This window comes from Chamaea fasciata, unplaced genomic scaffold (genome assembly GCF_029207755.1).
Source record: "Chamaea fasciata isolate MVZ Bird 193981 ecotype frontalis unplaced genomic scaffold, bChaFas1.0.hap1 SCAF_2, whole genome shotgun sequence".
Classification (NCBI taxonomy): domain Eukaryota; kingdom Metazoa; phylum Chordata; class Aves; order Passeriformes; family Sylviidae; genus Chamaea; species Chamaea fasciata.
In genome coordinates, this window is record NW_027094087.1 from 16305392 (window position 1) to 16324076 (window position 18685).

Consider the following 18685-nt stretch of genomic DNA (forward strand, 5'->3'; position numbering starts at 1 on the left):
GAAAAGGGCCCAGCGTGGCGCTCGCGCATGCGCATACCACAGCCCACGCCCCAACCCGGTCACGGCCCCACAATGCAGCGCGCCGGAAGCGCGCATGCCAGTCGGTGACCGCGGCCGCGCCACCGGTGATTGAGGTGAGAGGTTGCCGTCTGCCCCGTCTGGTGGAGTCATGCACCACCAAGTTGTTCGCCCCGTCGCACCGGTGGGTGAGGGACGGGAGCCCCCCGGGGCCGCCGCCGCGCTCCTACCGTCGCGGCCACCCTCCTCCCAGTCCGGGACTCGCTCCGCCGGCGTGCTGCTGCCGCCGCTCCGGCCAGGACGCGTGGGGCTCTCGATTGGCTGCAGCAGCTGTCAGTCGTGGCGCGGGCCAATCGAAAGCAGGCAGGGGCGGCTCGGCTGCGGGCCCGGCCCGGCCCGGCCGGGCTGGTCTGGGCTGGGCTGCTGCCCTTGGGACGGGAAGTGCCGGCTGGCGACAGGGTCCGGCTGTTGCCCGCCGCTCCCCGGGGGTTTTCCCCAAGCGAGGCTCTCAGGGCTTTTTTCCAGGGTGTCTGTCAAACGCAGGTGCACGTTTGGTCGTTTACAGACCGCTCTATCTTATTTTAAAAAATATAAAATGTTTCAGTCGTTTAGGCTGTGCATTTGCTCGTGAGGGCTGTGCCGTGGAAAGGCTGGTGCAGAGCCTGTCGTACAAGTCTGCCCGGGCACAGTGTGGGTTAAATTAACAGACCCAAGCGTTGATGCTGTCCTGCCTTCCCGGCAGAAGCAAGGACAATTTTGAAAGGATTTTATTAATTAAAAGTTGTTTCTACAAGATCAAGTGTTGCAGCTTTTTGCAGAAAAATGTGCTGTAGAGGAAGGTTGTTGGATGAACAGTTACTTCTTTTTCTGAACAAGTTGAATGCCTAGTTGCAAAAGTTGATAATTTTGCTCTCGATGAAGTGGCTGCCAAGCAGCCATCAACAATTGCATCACATGCCCTAAGAGTATGCTCACGAAAACATGCTCGTGTTTGTAAATGGCTTTTCACACAAAACGTGTGCTGTATCATGCCTAAGCTCGCCCCAGCTTAATTTTTCTCTGATTCTCTTGGTCTGGCTTAATTTTTTGGCTGTGACAGCTCCAAGCAGACGGTTGTGCTCTAGGCTGGTGTGCTGCCAAGTACAAACAAAGAATTGGATTTGGAAAGGTGGATTGATACAGATTTAGTGCTGGTTGTGTTTACATGAAAGGGGGACAGCAGGGTTAAGCTATCCTGCAAAGATTACAGAGACTGGATTTTGAACCCTTTTAGCTTCCTTGTTTTCATTGTATACAACATATGTTGAGTTTTAAGTTTACCTGAGACTTTTGGGTGATCTTTTGTCAGGTAAGGTTCAGGGGCTACAGACTAGAAACTGAAAATGTTCTATCACACGTGCAGTAGCCACCTATCTGAAGCCAAGCACTTGGCTTAGGACTCTCTAGTGGCAGATCAGTCTTGTCAAGAAGGGTCCACAGGTATAGTAGATAACAGACCTATCTGAATTATTTGCTTGATATGTGGGGAAGGTGATGATAAACCTTCCTCTGTAAAGAAACTGAAAAATTGGAGTTCCCATTGTCTGTATATTTTCAAATATGTTAAGAGTATTTTACTTGTGTCAGACTTTATCAAAGACACAGGGGATTTGCAGTAAACAAAATGAAAACATTGCAAATGCTTCAAGATTTAATTGGTACAATACCAGTTCTTTTTCATAAAATCCCTGTGGTGTTAGTTAAAGTCCTTAAGGTTTATAGGATTTTTGATACTGAAGTTTCTGGTTTTGTTATTTTGTGCAATGCTTTTGATTTAACATTTTAAACTATTTGGGTTTTGTAATTCAGACTGCGATCTTGTCTATACAACAGTTACAGTTGTTTCATGTTAAAATATAATTTATGGTTTGTTTTTTTTTTGTTTCGAAAATGTCAAATTAAAACAAGCTGATTAACCTCAAGGGACAGCTTGGCCATAGAAAAAAACTTGTGTAGCAATGAAAAGGGAAAGCTAATCTTACTGTTCTGATCTTACTGTCTTTCTTTGTTAGGTCACTGTTCCTTTTAGGAACGATTACAGACAACAAATATGGGAAAGAAACGCATCAAAGGCAAAACTGCACAGTCTGATGAGTCTCTGGATATACCGAGTATGTTTCCTTGGAGAAGTCTGTGGACCTAAGGTTTCTTTTAACCTCAAAGAAGGCTTGAAAGCTGATCAACATTAGAATGCCTTCACACTAGTCACTATACTTCAGGCTTTGAAGTATCATTTACAAAGCCTGGATTTTTAATTGAAACTCAAGTCTAGCAAGAAATATTGTTGTCATGACTTTTATGCTAGAAAATAATAATCCTGTCTTGAAAATTGAGATTAGTTTCTGGTTTTTCAGGAAACTCAAACACACTGTTCTTTACTCATACAGATTGTGTAAAATTACTCAGAATATAAAGGGTTTGTGGAGTCAGCTGCCAAGCTTAAGTTGCATTTTCCTAGTGAAAAGTTTGTTGCAGAAGATTCTTGCTTTAGCAGTAAAAGCGGTGACTGAAATACTTTTTGTGAAGCAATTTGCCTATTTTCTAGCAGCTAATTTGGTACTTACTCTGGACACTTCAGCTCTCATAATGTATTTTGGTTAAAACATCTTCTTTCTGTTCTCCTGTTCTTCATAGTTCCTAATCCCAGATACTGAATTTTATTCTCCTAGCTCCACTGGATCTCACTTGTGCTGAATGTTTTTATGGGTTTTTTTGTCTTGTTTACCCTAGTTATCGTAGCTTTTGTTTTTACTTGTGTTGTGTAGCATTCTCCACCACCTGTAAAGCCTCAAATGAAGCTAGGACTGACCATGGTGAATAATTCCACTGTAACAGTAGTTGCCAATATACAAAATTTTTTGGTTTGGTTTTAAATGACAATTTTGAGGTTGTAGATAAAGCTTACATTTTCCAGAAAAGCTAAAAGAATGCTAAAGATCTGTGTTTGTTTCTTGTTGGCTAGCATTCGCACTTTGATGAATTCCTGTAATCTTGGATAGGAACAGAACTTTAGGCACAAAAAATTTGCACCAATTTCAGCTTATGCCAATAGAAGTTTGCAATCTTGAGGCTGTAATCTTGCCTCAACAAAGATGGATTCAGAGCTGTCACACTACCTGATCAATACAAACACCTCAAAGTAAAGTTTAGGATGCAGCAACAGTATACCCAGATTGTGAATGGTGGTAACAAAAGATTTCTTTCTGATACTCTGAAAAATTGTCCATGTTTCTTAGGCTCTAGAAAGACTAGCCTAGCTTCTGGATTGCTGCCTGAGTCTTCAATGCTTGCATTTGTTATGCTACCTACATCCTTCTTTGTGCTTTTTAATTTGTAGAACCTGTGTGCAAACATATTCGTAAAGGACTGGACCAAGGGCATGTGAGAAAGGCACTGCAGAATGTGGAATGGCATGTTTGTCAGGACTGCAAGGCAGACAGTAAGACACAAGAGAAGGCTGAGGAGGAGACTGATGAAGGCACTTCAATATGGTTATGCCTCAAATGTGGCCATAGGGTACCTCTTCTGTTGTTCATTTCTCTTAATACCTTTCAGTGTCTCATCATACAGTGGAACCAGAGAGTTTCTAATTAAACTTTTATATTCTCTCTTTTTTTTCTTGTAAAGATGGTGCTTCCTACATAACCTTATATACTGTAGTGTGATTTAAAAATGTCTGCTCTGAATGTCAAGTGAAGTACTGGGAAGATGTCCCAAAGGCATTTAGCAGGCTTAAGGCTAAAACACCATATTTAGGACTGGTTTTCCTAAAAAGTTTGAATTATTTTTCTGAGAAAATAAAAATGCTTCTAATCTGTGATTTTTTTTTACAAGCTCCTACTGCTCACATTCGTTCATGAACTCTGCATGCTGAAGTGGTTTTGGTTCTGTTTCATTCTTTCAGGTGTTCAGACTGAAATTTATTCATTAAATGTTCAGTCCTGTAGCAGCTTTATTCTGCACCCCGTAAATTTTCCTTCTACGGAAATAAGTATTTTAAGATAGATAGCCATCTGTTGGTCCCAGTTAGTTGAACTTAATTGAATAGTTATCATTGTAATACTTTGTTTTTACTCTGACTTTATTTATGATTCATTGACAGTCAAATGGATTTTGTGACACTTGTGGTTATCAATATTGTAGGGTTGTGACAGAAATTCTCCAGACCAGCATGCTTTAAAGCATTATGAAACACCAAGGTCAGATCCCCACTGTCTGGTTCTCAGTTTGGACAACTGGAGTGTGTGGTGAGTTTTTCAGGCAGCACCAGACAGAGCTGGAGGGCAACAGGGGCTGGAATATAATTTGTCCTTTCTTTGTGAATTCTGAGATTTCTCTCTAGGCATATGTTAAAGTGTTTCCAAACATGTAATTTCCAGACTTGCAGAATAAGTGTTACTTTCTTGTAAAATTTATGATTAGAAAATTTTCATAATTAAGATTGGACTTGACCAACTAGTAAATGTGGTTGACTTCATATTTTACTGCTTTTACTTGGTCAGAGTGCTGACACATGAAAATAAATGTTGATCTGTAGCTCTAAATCTTAAATTCTGACCTTGGGAGAAGGTTCTTTCTGATGTGCACTTAGTGACAACCTTACTTTTATCTCCTCAGTAAATACAATTTTTTAATACCACATATAGACAGGAAACACAGCTAGAATTATGAAATGCTACTGGATCAAGCAATACAAAATCCATGTCCCTGGTAGTTTTTGCTTCTCTCAAAAGTAATTATACACTTGTATATATAAGGGGGAACCCTAGCTTTCTAAACTATATAGAAATACTGTACTTGACGTAACGAGATTTTGTTTTGTTTAGTAATGTGATTTTGCAACTTAATATCTGTCATTATGTTCATTTTATAGAACATTATCTATTTATTTGATCATACTTAGCACTTTCGTGTAATGATCACTACTTTTAATGAATTCTTGAATCCAAATGGACATTATTAGTAACATTATTACTAGTGAACCAGTGAACTTCTTTTTGTGAATTTGAATTAGTGTTAAAATTGTTGGTTTGAAGTGCTCTATTTTTCCCAGGTTTTAATCAAAATACTTGCAAATTAGAGGAAGTTGTGGAAGTAAGATGTTTTGGCTTCCTTCTAGAATTTTTTGGTTGTACAAACTTGCCCAAGAAATGATTCAAAGATTGAAATATTGGCTATAAATTAGTTATAAATCCAACACACAGTCAATAACTCTATTTGACAGTGGACCTAGTACAAAAATTCTGTTCAAAACTGGTTTTGCTTTTATTAATGATATGAATGTGTGACCAAATCTCTCTGGCTTGCATGTACATATGGTTCAAATTGGATATAGATAATAACTGTAAAGGGTTTAAAGAGATGTTTTGGAGAAGAAAGGGAGAGTTCTAGGAATTCACTAAATTCTGCTCTTTTGGGTTTACAAGTGCTGTTGTACTCATTTTCAATGCTGGTCAAACAGCCAGCACTAACAAAACCTTTTCCAATCCCTTGATTCTTTCAAGGTTCTCTATAATTTTTTGACAGGTAGAAGGTTATGGTGTTAAAACACACCATGGAAGTAACTATCCTTTTTTATTCCAGGAGTGAAAATGTCTATTTTTATGATTAACCAGATAGACAGTAGATAAACAATCAGGGATCCAAAAGCTGAGCCAATTTTTTTAATGAGATATGAGGAAATGTGATGACTATAGCTAATGCCAGGGATGCTAGAGATTTGGGGAAACACTTTGCTGCAGACTTCTGCTTCTAATATCAGAAAATTGAGTCTGACTTATAGTGATCCTGAAGTCTGCCTAAGAACTGTAATTGGTGTTTTCCAAAATGGAGAAGTATCAATACCTTTTGCCACTTCTTCAAAGAGTTGATTGGGTGGAACTACAAAATTGGTACGTGTAAAACTCCTTCAGCTGTTTATGTTCTGTCAGGGTTTTGCCCTTCTTGAGCCTTTATGACTGCAGGTACTCCCACAATTTTCTCTAAAGCAGATTACTGACATAACCATACACTTTTTTGCACACAAAGAGACAAATAGAGTTTGTATCAGCAGTAGAAAAGCAAATACGAGTGTGCAGGTTTAAGGGTGGACCCTTGAATTATTTTTTATCTGACTTAAATATAATTAAGTATTTGCCTGGCTAGAATATTCAAAATATTTTTCAATGCCATAATATTCACAAGTAATTTCCTTTAGGGCCTGATATCTTAGTTTCTTGATTTTTGGCAAATTTTTCCAAACTTTTTCTTTTCTTGCAGCAGGGTTTCTAAGCACATCTTTTTAAAGTCTAATTTATACCTGCCAGTGCCAGTCACCAAAATAATTTATTAAAGATAATTTTTATGTGTTTTATTTTTGTGATGAGTAGATTGAATTCTTCTCTAAGACTTAAAAATCTTACACTAAACCTTGTAATTTTATAACTTTGTATAATTAATTGTGTCAAACAAGTAAATAGTTTAGGATTTTTAAGTAATAGAAAAAAAATAGGATTAATTGTTTTCTTTTGGGGGTGGCGGAGACAGGTGCTACCTATGTGATAATGAAGTTCCATATAAAACTTCAAGCCTTTTGGGCCAGACTGTGGATTTTGTTAGAAAACAAGTTGGTATTGACTCATCACATGCAGGTAAGTAATTACAGTATAGATACAGTAAATCAGAAGGTCTCCTGAATGTTGGAGACAGTACTATAAATCCAGAATTTATACTGAATTAGATTTAGCACCTTATGGTAAAGGGAAAAACTAATTTCTCTCTTTTTGCTATCTTGTCACAATTCTGATATAATAAGTAATGTCCTAGCCCATAGACCTAATTAGATCAGGATTTTGCTCAGCATCCCCTAAACTTTTACAGACAAGATACACAAGAATAGGAGGAAAAAAAAAGACAGTTTTACTGTGACTTTTAAAAAAATGCGACATTCAGGTTTTCTGTGAATAGGCATTTGACATTCAGTACTTGGAGTGCTGTGTTTATTCACTGTTTATCAGTGTTGCTCAGTCTGACTTGAGATCTAAAGAAAAATTGTCTTTGCTTAAGAACAATTAGATTTGATTTTTTTAAAGTCTTTTTGTGGGTATTTGTGAATGTATCAGGAATGACTAAGTCTTCAGCTGTTGCAGCACATTTCGTAATGGAAGGAGTAGTATACAGAGATTTTGTTGCTGAGTGTGTGCATTTAGTATAGGCAGCTGCAGTGCTTTTAGAACTCTAAAATATTGTGTTCAGCCTGCAGTCTATCTGTAAAATATGATTGTTTAAAAGAAAACAAACCCAGCAAAACCCTCCTAGTTTCCATAATGGCAAAACTGGTTTTGTTCAAGGCATTTCCACTGGAAAAATTGGAAGAATTTGCATAGGAAAATAAATGCTATAACAAATGACTGTCAGAAATTCAAACACTTGGGTGACATCACAGGCCCTGTGGGAAATGGAACACAGCCCTCCAGCAATGCCACGTGGCTGTATCTGAATTCAATTTTTTTCAGAAAGCAGCTGAGGTTTTCCCACAGGGAGCAGAGTTTTTTGAGTGGTCAGTCTTTCCGAGATACACAGTTGAACTTCATATCAGTTGCCAAAATTTTCTTCTTGGGTTTTAACTGGAAAACCAATGAATACCTGGATGCAGTTGTTGCCTGTTTCATGTGTTCTCTGTGTTATTGTCCATCCATCTGTTTCTTGTCCTCAGATTGTATTGTCTGTTTTCTTTGCTTTCTCTGAACTTATGTTACTTGATTTTAAAGTCACTATTAGCTCTCAGCCCTACTTACCAGAAATCTAAACCTTAGCTGACTGCCAAACTGGCAGAACCAATGTGGATGTTATTTTAAAAACTGCCTGGAACTCCCTTACAGCTTTATTAAAACAGGCTGTTAAAATTTTCTGCAATGTATCAAAATAATTTGGGGAAAATATTTTTAACTCACCTTGAAGACTATAAATCTTTCAGTATCATATGTTTAGGTACATTAAATGAATATGAGAGTGCTTTGACAGTGGGAACCTGTTGAATGTTGTAGAAAGCCCTCACATAGGTGATTTTGACAGGAATAAATTTGAGATAACACTTGAAGAATTTCAGAGGATGTTGGCATGAATGGCTTGTGGGCCAAGAGACGTTTATTTTGCTTGCTGATTTGAAATGGTTTTTCAGGGGGTTCTTGATTTTGTTATTTTTGTTGTTTTGTTCTGTTTATTTTTAAACTTCTGTTACCTAGACAATTTAAGAACCTAAACAACTAGTTTTATATTTAAAAATTAAAGAATTAATTATCGTATATATAAACTCTAAACATCATAAAGTGCTACTGGCTGTAATAATGTTTCTTAGCCTATACCCTATAACTATGTTAATATGTGATATGTTTTTATTATTTCAGTAGAAAAACAAGACAACAAAGAAGTTAAAAAAGTAGAGAAAGACAGCAAAAATGAGCAAGAAAAAGAAGTTTCACTTAAAGAAGAAAATTCTCTTTCAACTGCTAATGGAGAAATCACTGTGAAAGGACTTAGTAACTTGGGGAATACATGTTTCTTTAATGCAGTGATGCAGGTACAGGACTTGCTGTTGTTTTTAGAAAAACTTTGAATAGGAAAAAAAACACAAACAAAATGAAAAATAACCCACAACAACCCTGCCCCCAGCATTTTACAGTGACACAATTAGAATGTAATTTTTTTTAATCTGCCAGGAATGCTGGCTTCTTTCTAAAAATAGTGTGTTGGCCCAGAGAAATACGAAGAAATGGAGCTGCAGGTTCAGACTTGCTCTGAGGGGAAATACAATAAACTGCCTTGCCCTCGAGGGACAGCATTTTTCACTGACATAAATAAAGCATGCTAACTCCTAGTTATTTTTTAAAAATTTGAAATAGTCTGACACATCACTCTTGTGACCTCCTCAAAGACCATGGGTGTTTCTTGTAATAAAAATGTCTCTCAGCATCAGGAAGTCAAACGTAAATATTGGATGAAAAAAACCAGGATGAACATGTTGAAGGCATTGCTATCTTATGTGACTTGTTCAGCTAAGAACAGAATATACTTGTTCTTTCATGTGTATTGAAACTGATGTGATCTTGTACTCTTTGGCTCTTGATACTGAAGCTTTACTCAAACAAAATTGCCACCGTACTTGCAGATTCTAGTAAACTGCTTTTTATTTACTTTTAAACAGTTTTTAAACCAAGCAAATACTCACACTGCATTTTATCCTTTGATTTTTTAGAAACAGACACTAGTACATACACTTGTCAAAAGATTGGTTTTTTGACAAAAGAGGAAAAATATATTTAGGGTTTCTGCAATATGAAGTAATGTTTATAGAGTGCATTGGAAGTCGCATTAGCTATATGGAATGTACCTTTAACAGATGGAGATTCTAGAGTGGTAGTTAACCACTTTAGTTCTGTGTTTGGGAAAATAAATTGCTGCGAAACTGGTTGCTACAAATTCCATGACTGGTGGCGTTCAGCTGCCCTTCCTGTTGTCCCCATTTTCCAATCTCTTCTGTCTTTTATGTTCTACAGAATTTATCACAAACTCCAGTCCTGAGGGAGCTGCTTAAAGAAGCTAAAATGCTTGGCACAACAGTTAAAATTGAGTCATCTGAGCTATTCATGGTAAATTGCTTTGACCTCCGTAGAGTTTGTCCTCACCTTCCAGTCTGTTAAGGAAACCAGCAATACTTACCTGTCAATTTTAAAGTTGTTCCAGCTAAATACTAACAAGATTAGGATATAACATCAGCAGGAGCTTCACTGCTGATTTCCAAAAAGCTGCTTTTGAAGTCAGTGGAAGTATTTTGTTCAGAGTGTAAGAGCAGTAAATCAAATACTCTCTTGTAGGAGTGCTTGCATGATGATGATGTTATTTAAAGGATGAAAATGTGTAACTCTTGCTATAATGCCATGTGTCTAAATGCAAAATATGAAATTAGAGGATGTCTGTAGCACTAGCTTAAATAACACACCTCTAACTGTCATTACAGTTAGAGATTTGGATGGCAAAGAAAATGCACAACGTAGAAATAGGGTTTTTTTTTCATAGTAAAGGCAGGATTTCCTAAGAAATCCAGATTTTGAAGTAAGCAATAAATAACTGAGTTTTGTTATCATTTCATGATAAACCATGCATTGTTTTTGTCAGGTTAACTTATTACCATTTTGGAATCTTGTGTATTCTATTTGACAGTAATGTTTTCAGAAACTGAGAAGAATGTACTGCGAAAGAATCTGCCACCGAATTAGGGCAAAACAACTCTGTTGCTTTTTCTTTCAAACAGGAACCTCAGCTAATAAAACTGGATCAGCCAGGTCCTTTAACACTAGCCATGCATCAGTTTGTGACAGAAATGCAAGAGACAAAAAAAGGGGTAGTGACTCCTAAGGAACTTTTTGCTCAGGTTTGTAAAAAGTGAGTATCTGTAAAATTGCTTGTCAGAGTGAGTATAAAAATGTCTGTTGTTTAAGACTGCCAGTTTTTCCTCTTTTTTTTTATCTAGCTCAGAACACAGCATGTAGAATTTGTAGAATACTTAACAATTTTTGAAAGAAGATCAAAATGTAAATGAATAGCAGTAAAATGAAAGATACTCAGTGACATACTGAGTAGCTGGCGTCATATTTTTAGAAATTGCATTATGTATACTCTTGTTGCTTTTATGTACGTACATTCTGGAGACTTTGTCCATGTGTGTTTGGTGTGAATCGTTTTTGCTTTATCTCTGAGTTCAGTTATACTTTACAATTTCATTTAACAGAGCAATACGATTCAAAGGTTATCAGCAGCAAGACAGTCATGAATTGCTTCGTTACTTACTTGATGGAATGAGAGCAGAAGTAATCCAGGTGAGTGCGAAAGTCATAGTTGTGCATACCTTTCTTCTTCATACCCCAGACCCAGATTCTTTCTTCTTCTGAGGGAAAAAGAACATACTTTCTGAGATATGTCAGCCTCTGTAGTGTAGTTGTGCTGTCCATAGCACTCACTTGAAGCATATTAGCAAAGAGAACCCACAGAAAACATGGGGTTGGAGTATGTGTACTCACCCTAAAAAATGTCCTTATGTCTTCCTTTCTGAAACACACTTGTAGAAATTCCATAGGAGTTTTTTGCCAGTTTTAATTTAGGCAGAATGTTTCATCCGTAGATGATTTTCTTACGTACTACTTGGAACATCATGGTCAGAGGTTCTCAGTTGATTTTTTTTTTTTTTTTTTGATATCTACAGGAACTATTGTCTGGTTCTAAGGTATTTGTGTTTTTTGTATTGATTCTCTTAATTAGTGAAGATTATACTTTTTCCTCCATCTGAAACACATCATAAAATGAAGTAGCTAACTGAATTAGTTCAGGAAATTTTACAGAGTATATTTGTTTTGAAAATTTCAGCAAATAAGTGTTGGAATACTAAAGGCGCTGAGTGACTCTAACAAACAAAATGAAGAAGAACTTAAAAAGAAAATTAAAGGTAAAATAAATTATCACAGCATCAGTAACTTGTAAATTCTCTTTTGTTGTGTATATAAAGTAACATTAATAGTATCAACTAAAAGATAAATGTTGTACAACTTTATGCCACCTCTTGAGTATGTGTGTATCTAGAATAAGAGGCTCAATAGTTTTAGTCTATATTTAAATGTCTTGCTGAGCTTGGTGGCATTTCCTTCTGAACAGGATAAGAGAGAGTTGTTTCTGTAGACATCATACATTAAAATATGTTTGGTGAATGATTACTCATTCAAACATGTAAGAAATTAAAATACTAGTATGTGAATATAGTTTATGCAGCTGCTAGTAGTCCATTTTACTTAACAGTAGTATAAAAGAAATCCAAACAATGAACAGAAGAATTTTTAAACTTTTCAACATGACTTAGGAGATGAGCTGCCAATTTAAATTCAGACTGTATTACTCTGAAATTACAACTTGAAGAAGATGGTTTTGTTTGTCAGACAAAAGTTGATGCTTGTTTTTTAGGTTCAGATAGTTGTTTCAGTCTTGAGAGAAAACAGGAATTCTTACTGAGATCCAGTACTTCTGGGATAGTAGGGAAATGCATTTGAGCAGAGAAAGCGGTAGAGGTATGGTTTAACCAAACTGTATTCTGCAAATGTGTTTTCCCTCCCATTCTTTTGATACACAGATGATTCTTAATTTAAGAATCTTGCTGTACTTGCTATCCTGAGGAAATCAGAACAGGTCAACATGTTCCATCACACACCTTGCATGTTATATTCTCTTTTTATTCGGTATGCCATAATGAAATTGGTTGCAAGTATATGTATGTAATATTTATAATTTTACTGTATACTTTTTGAATTCTCAGACTATGAAAAGAAAAAGGGAATACAAAGTTTTGTAGATCGAATCTTTGGTGGAGAATTAACCAGCACAATTATGTGTGAGGAATGCAGAACTGTAAGTAAACTGCCTGCTCTGAATAACCTAGAGTGTTATGTCCTGTAATCTGCAGGAGAACCCCAAAGTGACTGTAGAAATAAGACTTGACTAGCTGCATGCTTTTCAAAAAAGAGCATGATTTGGCTGGAATCTTTCTTCCCCTGTGTTTCAGTCTTTCAGTTCCTTTCAAAAGCCGTCCAGAAAAAGAGGTCAGCAACAGCATGCTCTCTCTGCCAAAATTCCCTCCTAGATTCCCAGTGAACACCTTCCAGTGGTACAGATCATAGAGCAAATTAATTGTGATGGGACCCTTTTTCATTCAGGGGATTACGTTTTCCCCTTTCCCACAATGAAAAGACCATGGGATTACCAGGAAGACAGTTAAGAAGGCATTACTGGGATAATACTTTCTGAGAATGAAGTAACTGAGTGAATTAGCAAATGGGCTAGTTGAATATCATGATAGATTACAACTGTAAGTCTCTTAGGCCCTAAGGTGCAGTCTCACTAGATAACTGAAATTCAAAAGAACATTTCCTGCTCATTTCTGTGGTAATGTGACAGCTGGATTTTTGGTCATTGGAAGCTATTTGTGGAAGTAAATGAGCTATGTTTTACAGTTGTGTGCACAAGTGTAAGGCCTTGAATGCAAATATGCAAATAGACCTATTGACAGCAAGCCAGCTGCTTCCAAACAAAATTAAATTGGACTCTTGATTATTCATTTAAAGGTATCCTTGGTCCATGAGTCTTTCCTAGATTTGTCACTTCCTGTACTAGATGTTCAGGTAAGAACATAGGTGCTTTACGGCTTATATATTTTTTGATATGAAAACACTTATTATACAGTCATTAGGAAGAGCATTTAAGCTTCTTTCTAAAAGTCTCTTTTGCAAGTCAAAATTGCATAGAAAGATAGAGAATAAGATTTTTCATGACAGTTATTCCTGTAAATCATGGCTCATAAAGTGTCTCTGGAAAATCAGTTTGTCTGAGTTCTTTGGGGGTTTTTTTTCCACTTTTTTCATCCATTTTTGTTCATCAAGTCCAAGAACACTTCTCCTAATATTCAGGTTATGGAATAAAGTTAAAAAATGTTGATAGGATAGTATGTGAATACTTATTTGATCAATCTCCAGACACTCAAAGTACTTGCTTTGTGTTTTGTATTGCTAATCTGTATATGTAATATTTGAGATTTTTTGTGTAGCACTGCTTACTTGTAAATACTAGAATGGAGCCCCCAGAGCCAAAGGGATCATGACTTTGCCACAAACAAGTTTCATTTTAGCAGAAGCAAACAAATTCTGTGGCAGGCAGTTCAACTGAAAATATCTCTGCTTGTGTAAAACATTACTCTTCAATGCATTTACTGAGATCTGTTAGAGGCAAAGGTGATGTTGCCCCTTTACAGGTTCAGAATTTGGCCCTCGACAGCCTTACTTTTCATACTATTTCATTTTGCAAGTCCTTGTTTCATATGGACTCTCTGGAGTGAGACACTCCTTCCATTAACATCAGGGTGTGAGTTAGTTGTATGTTACATCATTAAAATGTAACATTTGAGCTGAAAACTCAGATAACATCTCTGTTTCTGTGGTTGTTCTGTGGCTTTTTGGGTTTTGTAGAAAGTGAAAATTACAAAGAGAGAAAACATAAAAAAACCCAAAGAAAACGAATCTGAAGATGAAGAGGATAAAATCAATGACCATTACCTTAAGCAGAAAGATGAGCCTCCTGGTACAAGTAAGCACATTCAGAAAAAAGCGAAGAAACAGGCCAGAAAACAAGCCAAGGTTGGTTTGGATAGGTATTTCACTTTGTGCTTGCTATTTCTGTTAAAAGAAATTATTTTTGTTTCCTTATATTACATGAAGGAGGGCTTAGAATTTCTCCTCCTTCAAATGCACAAATGAAAAGACCAATTATACCCATGTCTTTGCTGTTAAGATGTTCTATTGAGCACTGCTGTGTAGGAATAATACAGTAATATCCAGTAGAATTTGTTGCCTGTCCAAAGTAGCCTTAATTTGTATCAGTGTGTTTTCCAGTCATTGATTCCAAGAATATTTACAAAACTTTAGAATACAGACACAAGAAAGATCAGGAAGATAGCAAGGGCATCATTAGCTGTATTTTGATGTATATTGTGTAACAAGGAGCAGTGGGAACTACGAGTAAGGATAAATTCAGTATTAGTGGAACTGATCACCTCTGATCATCAAATCAAAGATTATTCTTCCCCCTCCTGCCTTGTGCATCTATGGCATGCAACAAACATTCTGATAAAGAAGTGGTAAGAAATGCTAAATGTAATTTATACTTACTTTGGTTTTTGTACTCTTTATTATGTATTCAAATGTGCAGAGCCAACGCCGGCAGCAGAAACTTCAAGTAAAGATGCTTCAGTTGACAGATCACTGTGCAACCCAACAGCCAGAGATAGATGTTGAGTACAACCAAGAATCAGAGACTGAAATAAGCTCTAAAACTCTAGATAAGAAGCAAGAAGAGGAATCATTGCATGATTGCAAAGATCACTGCTTAACTTGGAAAGACTTGAGTATACAGGGAAATAGTACAGAAATTCAGAGCAGGCATGAAAATACAGGACAGCCAGAAGAAGAATGTGAAGAAAACGAATCTGTCATGGATCTCTGTATGGAAGGCTTAGATTCTCCTATGAAGTTTGTCAATGGCCTTGACAACCTGTCTTTGAAAGAGGAGTATGATGACAATGAAGATGAGGAAGAGCTTGCTACGGGCTTTTCAAAACTGCACCTGGGTACCAGTGAATCTGACATGAGTACCTTGGATGGCCTTGAGCCTGTTCGTAGCAAGATGTGCGAAGTATCTAGGGATGACCCTGAAACGGCATTTTGTACTCTGGCAAACAGGGAAGAGCTGAACCCTGAGGAAGATTCAATCCATCACTGTTTGTATCAATTTACCCGTAATGAAACACTTACCGAGACCAATAAACTACTGTGTGATGTGTGTACACAAAGGCATTGGGGACCAAAGAACAACATAAAAAGTATAGCAAACTTTTTTAAAAGAAAACTTTAAATGTATCCCTGTCTGCTTATTGAGTGGTAAAGGGTGGGTGGATTATCGCTAAAGTGGTATTTGTATAACTTTGTTTACTTTCATTCATCATATTAAAGGGGAATGCTCAGCTTCTCAGTTCTTGTAGTAGATAACATTGTAACAGTTTAAGTTGTGAAAATAAATTCCTGCTGTAACATTTGTTTTGATATAAAACAGTTGTTTTAATCTTTGGTGCTTTTTCTTTTCTGCAGGTGAAAAGAAGTATGTTTATACTAATGCCAAAAAGCAGATGCTTGTCTCTCTAGCTCCTCCAATTTTAACCCTTCACTTAAAGAGGTTTCAGCACGTAAGTAGCAGGCTGATACATTTATATAGCCTCAGGTTAATATGTATATGTGTGTATATATGCATGTAGTACTAGCTTAACCTGAAAACATGATAACGTTACTTTTATTTTCTATAAAATTTGTTCTTTTTTTATCCAAAGTTTGGAAGGCATTAGTGTACACAATTGTGTTTTGTGGTCTTTGAGGCATTGAGGTGTGTTTTCCTGATAGAGCATTCCCTTAATTAAATGGAAAACACTGTTTTGTGAGCATATTCACAACATATTCCCTCATTATTCTTACTGCTTACTGTATTAAATAGAATCTTAGCATTAATGGTTTCCTACTCTTACAGCTGTTCATGGGCTCAAATATTTCAGTAGGTATAGGTAAATAGGATCCCTTAAGTAACAAATAAGTAACAAGTTGGCAGAAGTGGAAAAGAGGATTCTGAGCCTTTTGGGGGAGAAGGAAGGATGAAAGGAAAGCAGAGTAACTTAAGTTTCATTTACAGGCACTGAAGTAAAATCACTTACCTCTTTATTCCGAAGCTGTAGAAAAATTTTTAACTCGGGGCTTTAGCTTTTCAAGAGAGAAGGAGGGAAAGGAAGGGAAAGGAAGGGAAGGGAAGGGAAGGGAAGGGAAGGGAAGGGAAGGGAAGGGAAGGGAGTCTGCCTCTTCTAAATTTAAACCTGTTTGGTGTTTTGGTCAACATACTTGAAAAATAAGGGAGGCAACTTTAATTAGAGGAAAACCAATTTCATATAGAAAATGGAAATGTGTAGCCTGTTCCAAGAGACTGTAATATGAAGAAAAGAACATTTATCATCATCTCCTTTTGTTTTTCCAGTTTGATACTGGACGATTATTTGATTAAGGTGGGAGCAGTTTGCATCAGTTCTGATGCTCTAAGATCAGATCCTCAGGCATGTTACAGTATCTGAGAAGCAAGAGTTGTCTTCATAGTTACTGATGCACATTAGAGCTGATTCTTTTTCCGCTTTTGCTACCATTGCATTAATATATGAGTGAGCTGAAGAGCCATCTTAACTTGTGCTCCAATGCAGCATGTGGGGGCAAGGAAATAATACTGGAATACTGGACATCAGAGAAAAAAAATTGCTTTTCCCCGGTTTTGTGTGACGTAAAACTAATTTGTATTGTTGAAACTTTAACTTGAAACTTTTAGTAGATAAGCGTGGTTTTCATATGCTCCATTTTAACATTATGGGGTTTTCCCTCTACTTTGGTTGTTTAAGGCTGGATTTAATCTGCAGAAGGTTAACAGGCATATCAAGTTCCCAGAAGTGATAGACTTGGCTCCTTTCTGTACAGCTAAATGTAAAGTAAGTGGGAAAACAATCAGATTCTCCTTTCCCATGTTCTAATGTGCTTTCCCAACAAAGCTGCATAGCAAAATCTTTGTAGAATGCTTGTCAAGCCTGTTACTTTGTGTGATAACTTGTACTTCACTGCTCATAACTGTAGTGCTTGCATGAATCTCTAATGACCAGTTTCCATTTCATCAGCAAAAAAATCAAAGAATTTACATTTTTTTAAAACTCAGTACCTGACTCACATAGCTAAACTTGTGGTTTTCTAGAATGTGGCTGAAGGGAATACAAAGGTCTTGTACTCTCTCTATGGAGTTGTTGAACACAGTGGAACAATGAGGTCTGGGCACTACACTGCCTATGTTAAAATGAGAGCTATGAACAACCACCTCTCTGATCTTGTCTTTCGAGGACAATCTCAAGGTAAATCATTAGAAATACTTTACACATTATTTCTTAGAGAATCACAAAATGGTTTGGGTTGGAAGGAGCCTTAGACATCATGTAGTTCCAACCTATGCATGGTCGATAAATTCTCTGAGAAGGGCAATGAAGCTGGTGAAATCCTGTAAGGAGCAGCTGAGGGAGCTGGGAGGGCTCAGCCTGGAGAAAAGGAGGCTCAAGGGGAGATCTTATCACTCTCCAGAACTGCCTCAAAGGAGGGTGTATAGCGAGGTGGGGATCCAGCTCTGCTCCCAGGCAACCATTTACAGGACGAGAGGAAATGGGCTCAAGCTGTGCCAGGGGAGATTCAGGTTGCACATCAGGAAGAAACGAAGACAAAATGGTGGTTAAGCATTGGAAGGGGCTGCCCTTCCAATGGTGACATGTGGTGATGTGGTGACATCCCCATCCATGGAGGTATTCAGGGAACAACTGGATGTAGCACTCAGTGCTCTGGCCCAGTTGACAAGGCAGTGATCAGTGACAGATTGGACTCGATCTCGGAGGTCTTTTCCAACTCAATGATTCTACGATTGTACTCTGATTCTTACTGAAGAACCGTAATAGAAATGAATGCTTCAATTCCTTGTAATAACTTTTACTCCTAAATTTTTTTCTTTCACAGTTTTAGAAACTGAGCCAGTCAAAGGTCAGTGGTTCCACATCAGTGATACCCATGTACAACCTGTCTCGGTGTCCAAAGTGCTGAGCTCCCAAGCCTATCTTCTGTTCTATGAGAGGCTGCTGTAACTCAGAAGAGCCCTCCTGTGTGTACAGCCACCTTCTTTGGAGGTCTGAGAGAAGGCAAACTTGCAAGTCATGTTAACATGTTGGAGCTACTGTATAGCAGGAATTCACTTTATGCATTTTAGACACACTGACAAGCGGTTAACTTAAACTTTTTCCAGTGTTTCCACTACTTTTCAGTAAAAGATTTTTTTTCAAAATTACAGCTTTGTGTTTTTGTTGAGTAATTTGGGTGTTGATATAAATCTTGATCAGCAGCTTTTTCACTTTAAAGCAACCAGCCTACTTTTGAACTGTAGTTAATCGTGGCTGTCATGT

At 37.4% G+C, this 18685-nt stretch overlaps 1 protein-coding gene across 12 annotated transcripts; it reads left to right on the forward strand.

Moving 5' to 3' along the window:
- Window positions 1-58: 58 nt before the first annotated feature.
- On the forward strand, window positions 59-18567 carry USP16 (ubiquitin specific peptidase 16). 12 transcript variants are annotated; one of them, XM_066209226.1, is made up of 19 exons: window positions 59-134; window positions 2070-2168; window positions 3395-3573; window positions 4201-4304; window positions 6583-6686; window positions 8442-8614; window positions 9591-9683; window positions 10346-10476; window positions 10823-10910; window positions 11294-11314; window positions 11455-11533; window positions 12392-12483; window positions 13197-13253; window positions 14094-14261; window positions 14833-15502; window positions 15768-15862; window positions 17102-17188; window positions 17446-17599; window positions 18246-18567. In XM_066209226.1, the coding sequence occupies exons 2-19, from the start codon at window positions 2108-2110 to the stop codon at window positions 18368-18370; spliced, it is 2481 nt and encodes an 826-aa protein (XP_066065323.1). In that variant the 5' UTR covers window positions 59-134; window positions 2070-2107; the 3' UTR covers window positions 18371-18567. The 12 variants fall into 12 exon arrangements, with proteins under 12 accessions (XP_066065323.1, XP_066065340.1, XP_066065367.1 ...); XM_066209243.1 differs by having other exon boundaries at window positions 8445-8614; XM_066209235.1 differs by lacking the exon at window positions 59-134 and adding an exon at window positions 545-561.
- Window positions 18568-18685: the final 118 nt, after the last annotated feature.

What these genes read in the sequence shown, in the direction of transcription:
- USP16 (XM_066209226.1), top strand. Translation starts at nt 2,108, where the DNA reads ATGGGAAAGAAACGCATCAAAGGCAAAACTGCACAGTCTGATGAGTCT. An exon ending in TATTGACTCATCACATGCAG is followed by an intron (nt 6,687 to 8,441) that starts GTAAGTAATTAC and finishes TTATTATTTCAG; the next exon opens with TAGAAAAACAAGACAACAAA. An exon ending in TTTGCTCAGGTTTGTAAAAA is followed by an intron (nt 10,477 to 10,822) that starts GTGAGTATCTGT and finishes TTCATTTAACAG; the next exon opens with AGCAATACGATTCAAAGGTT.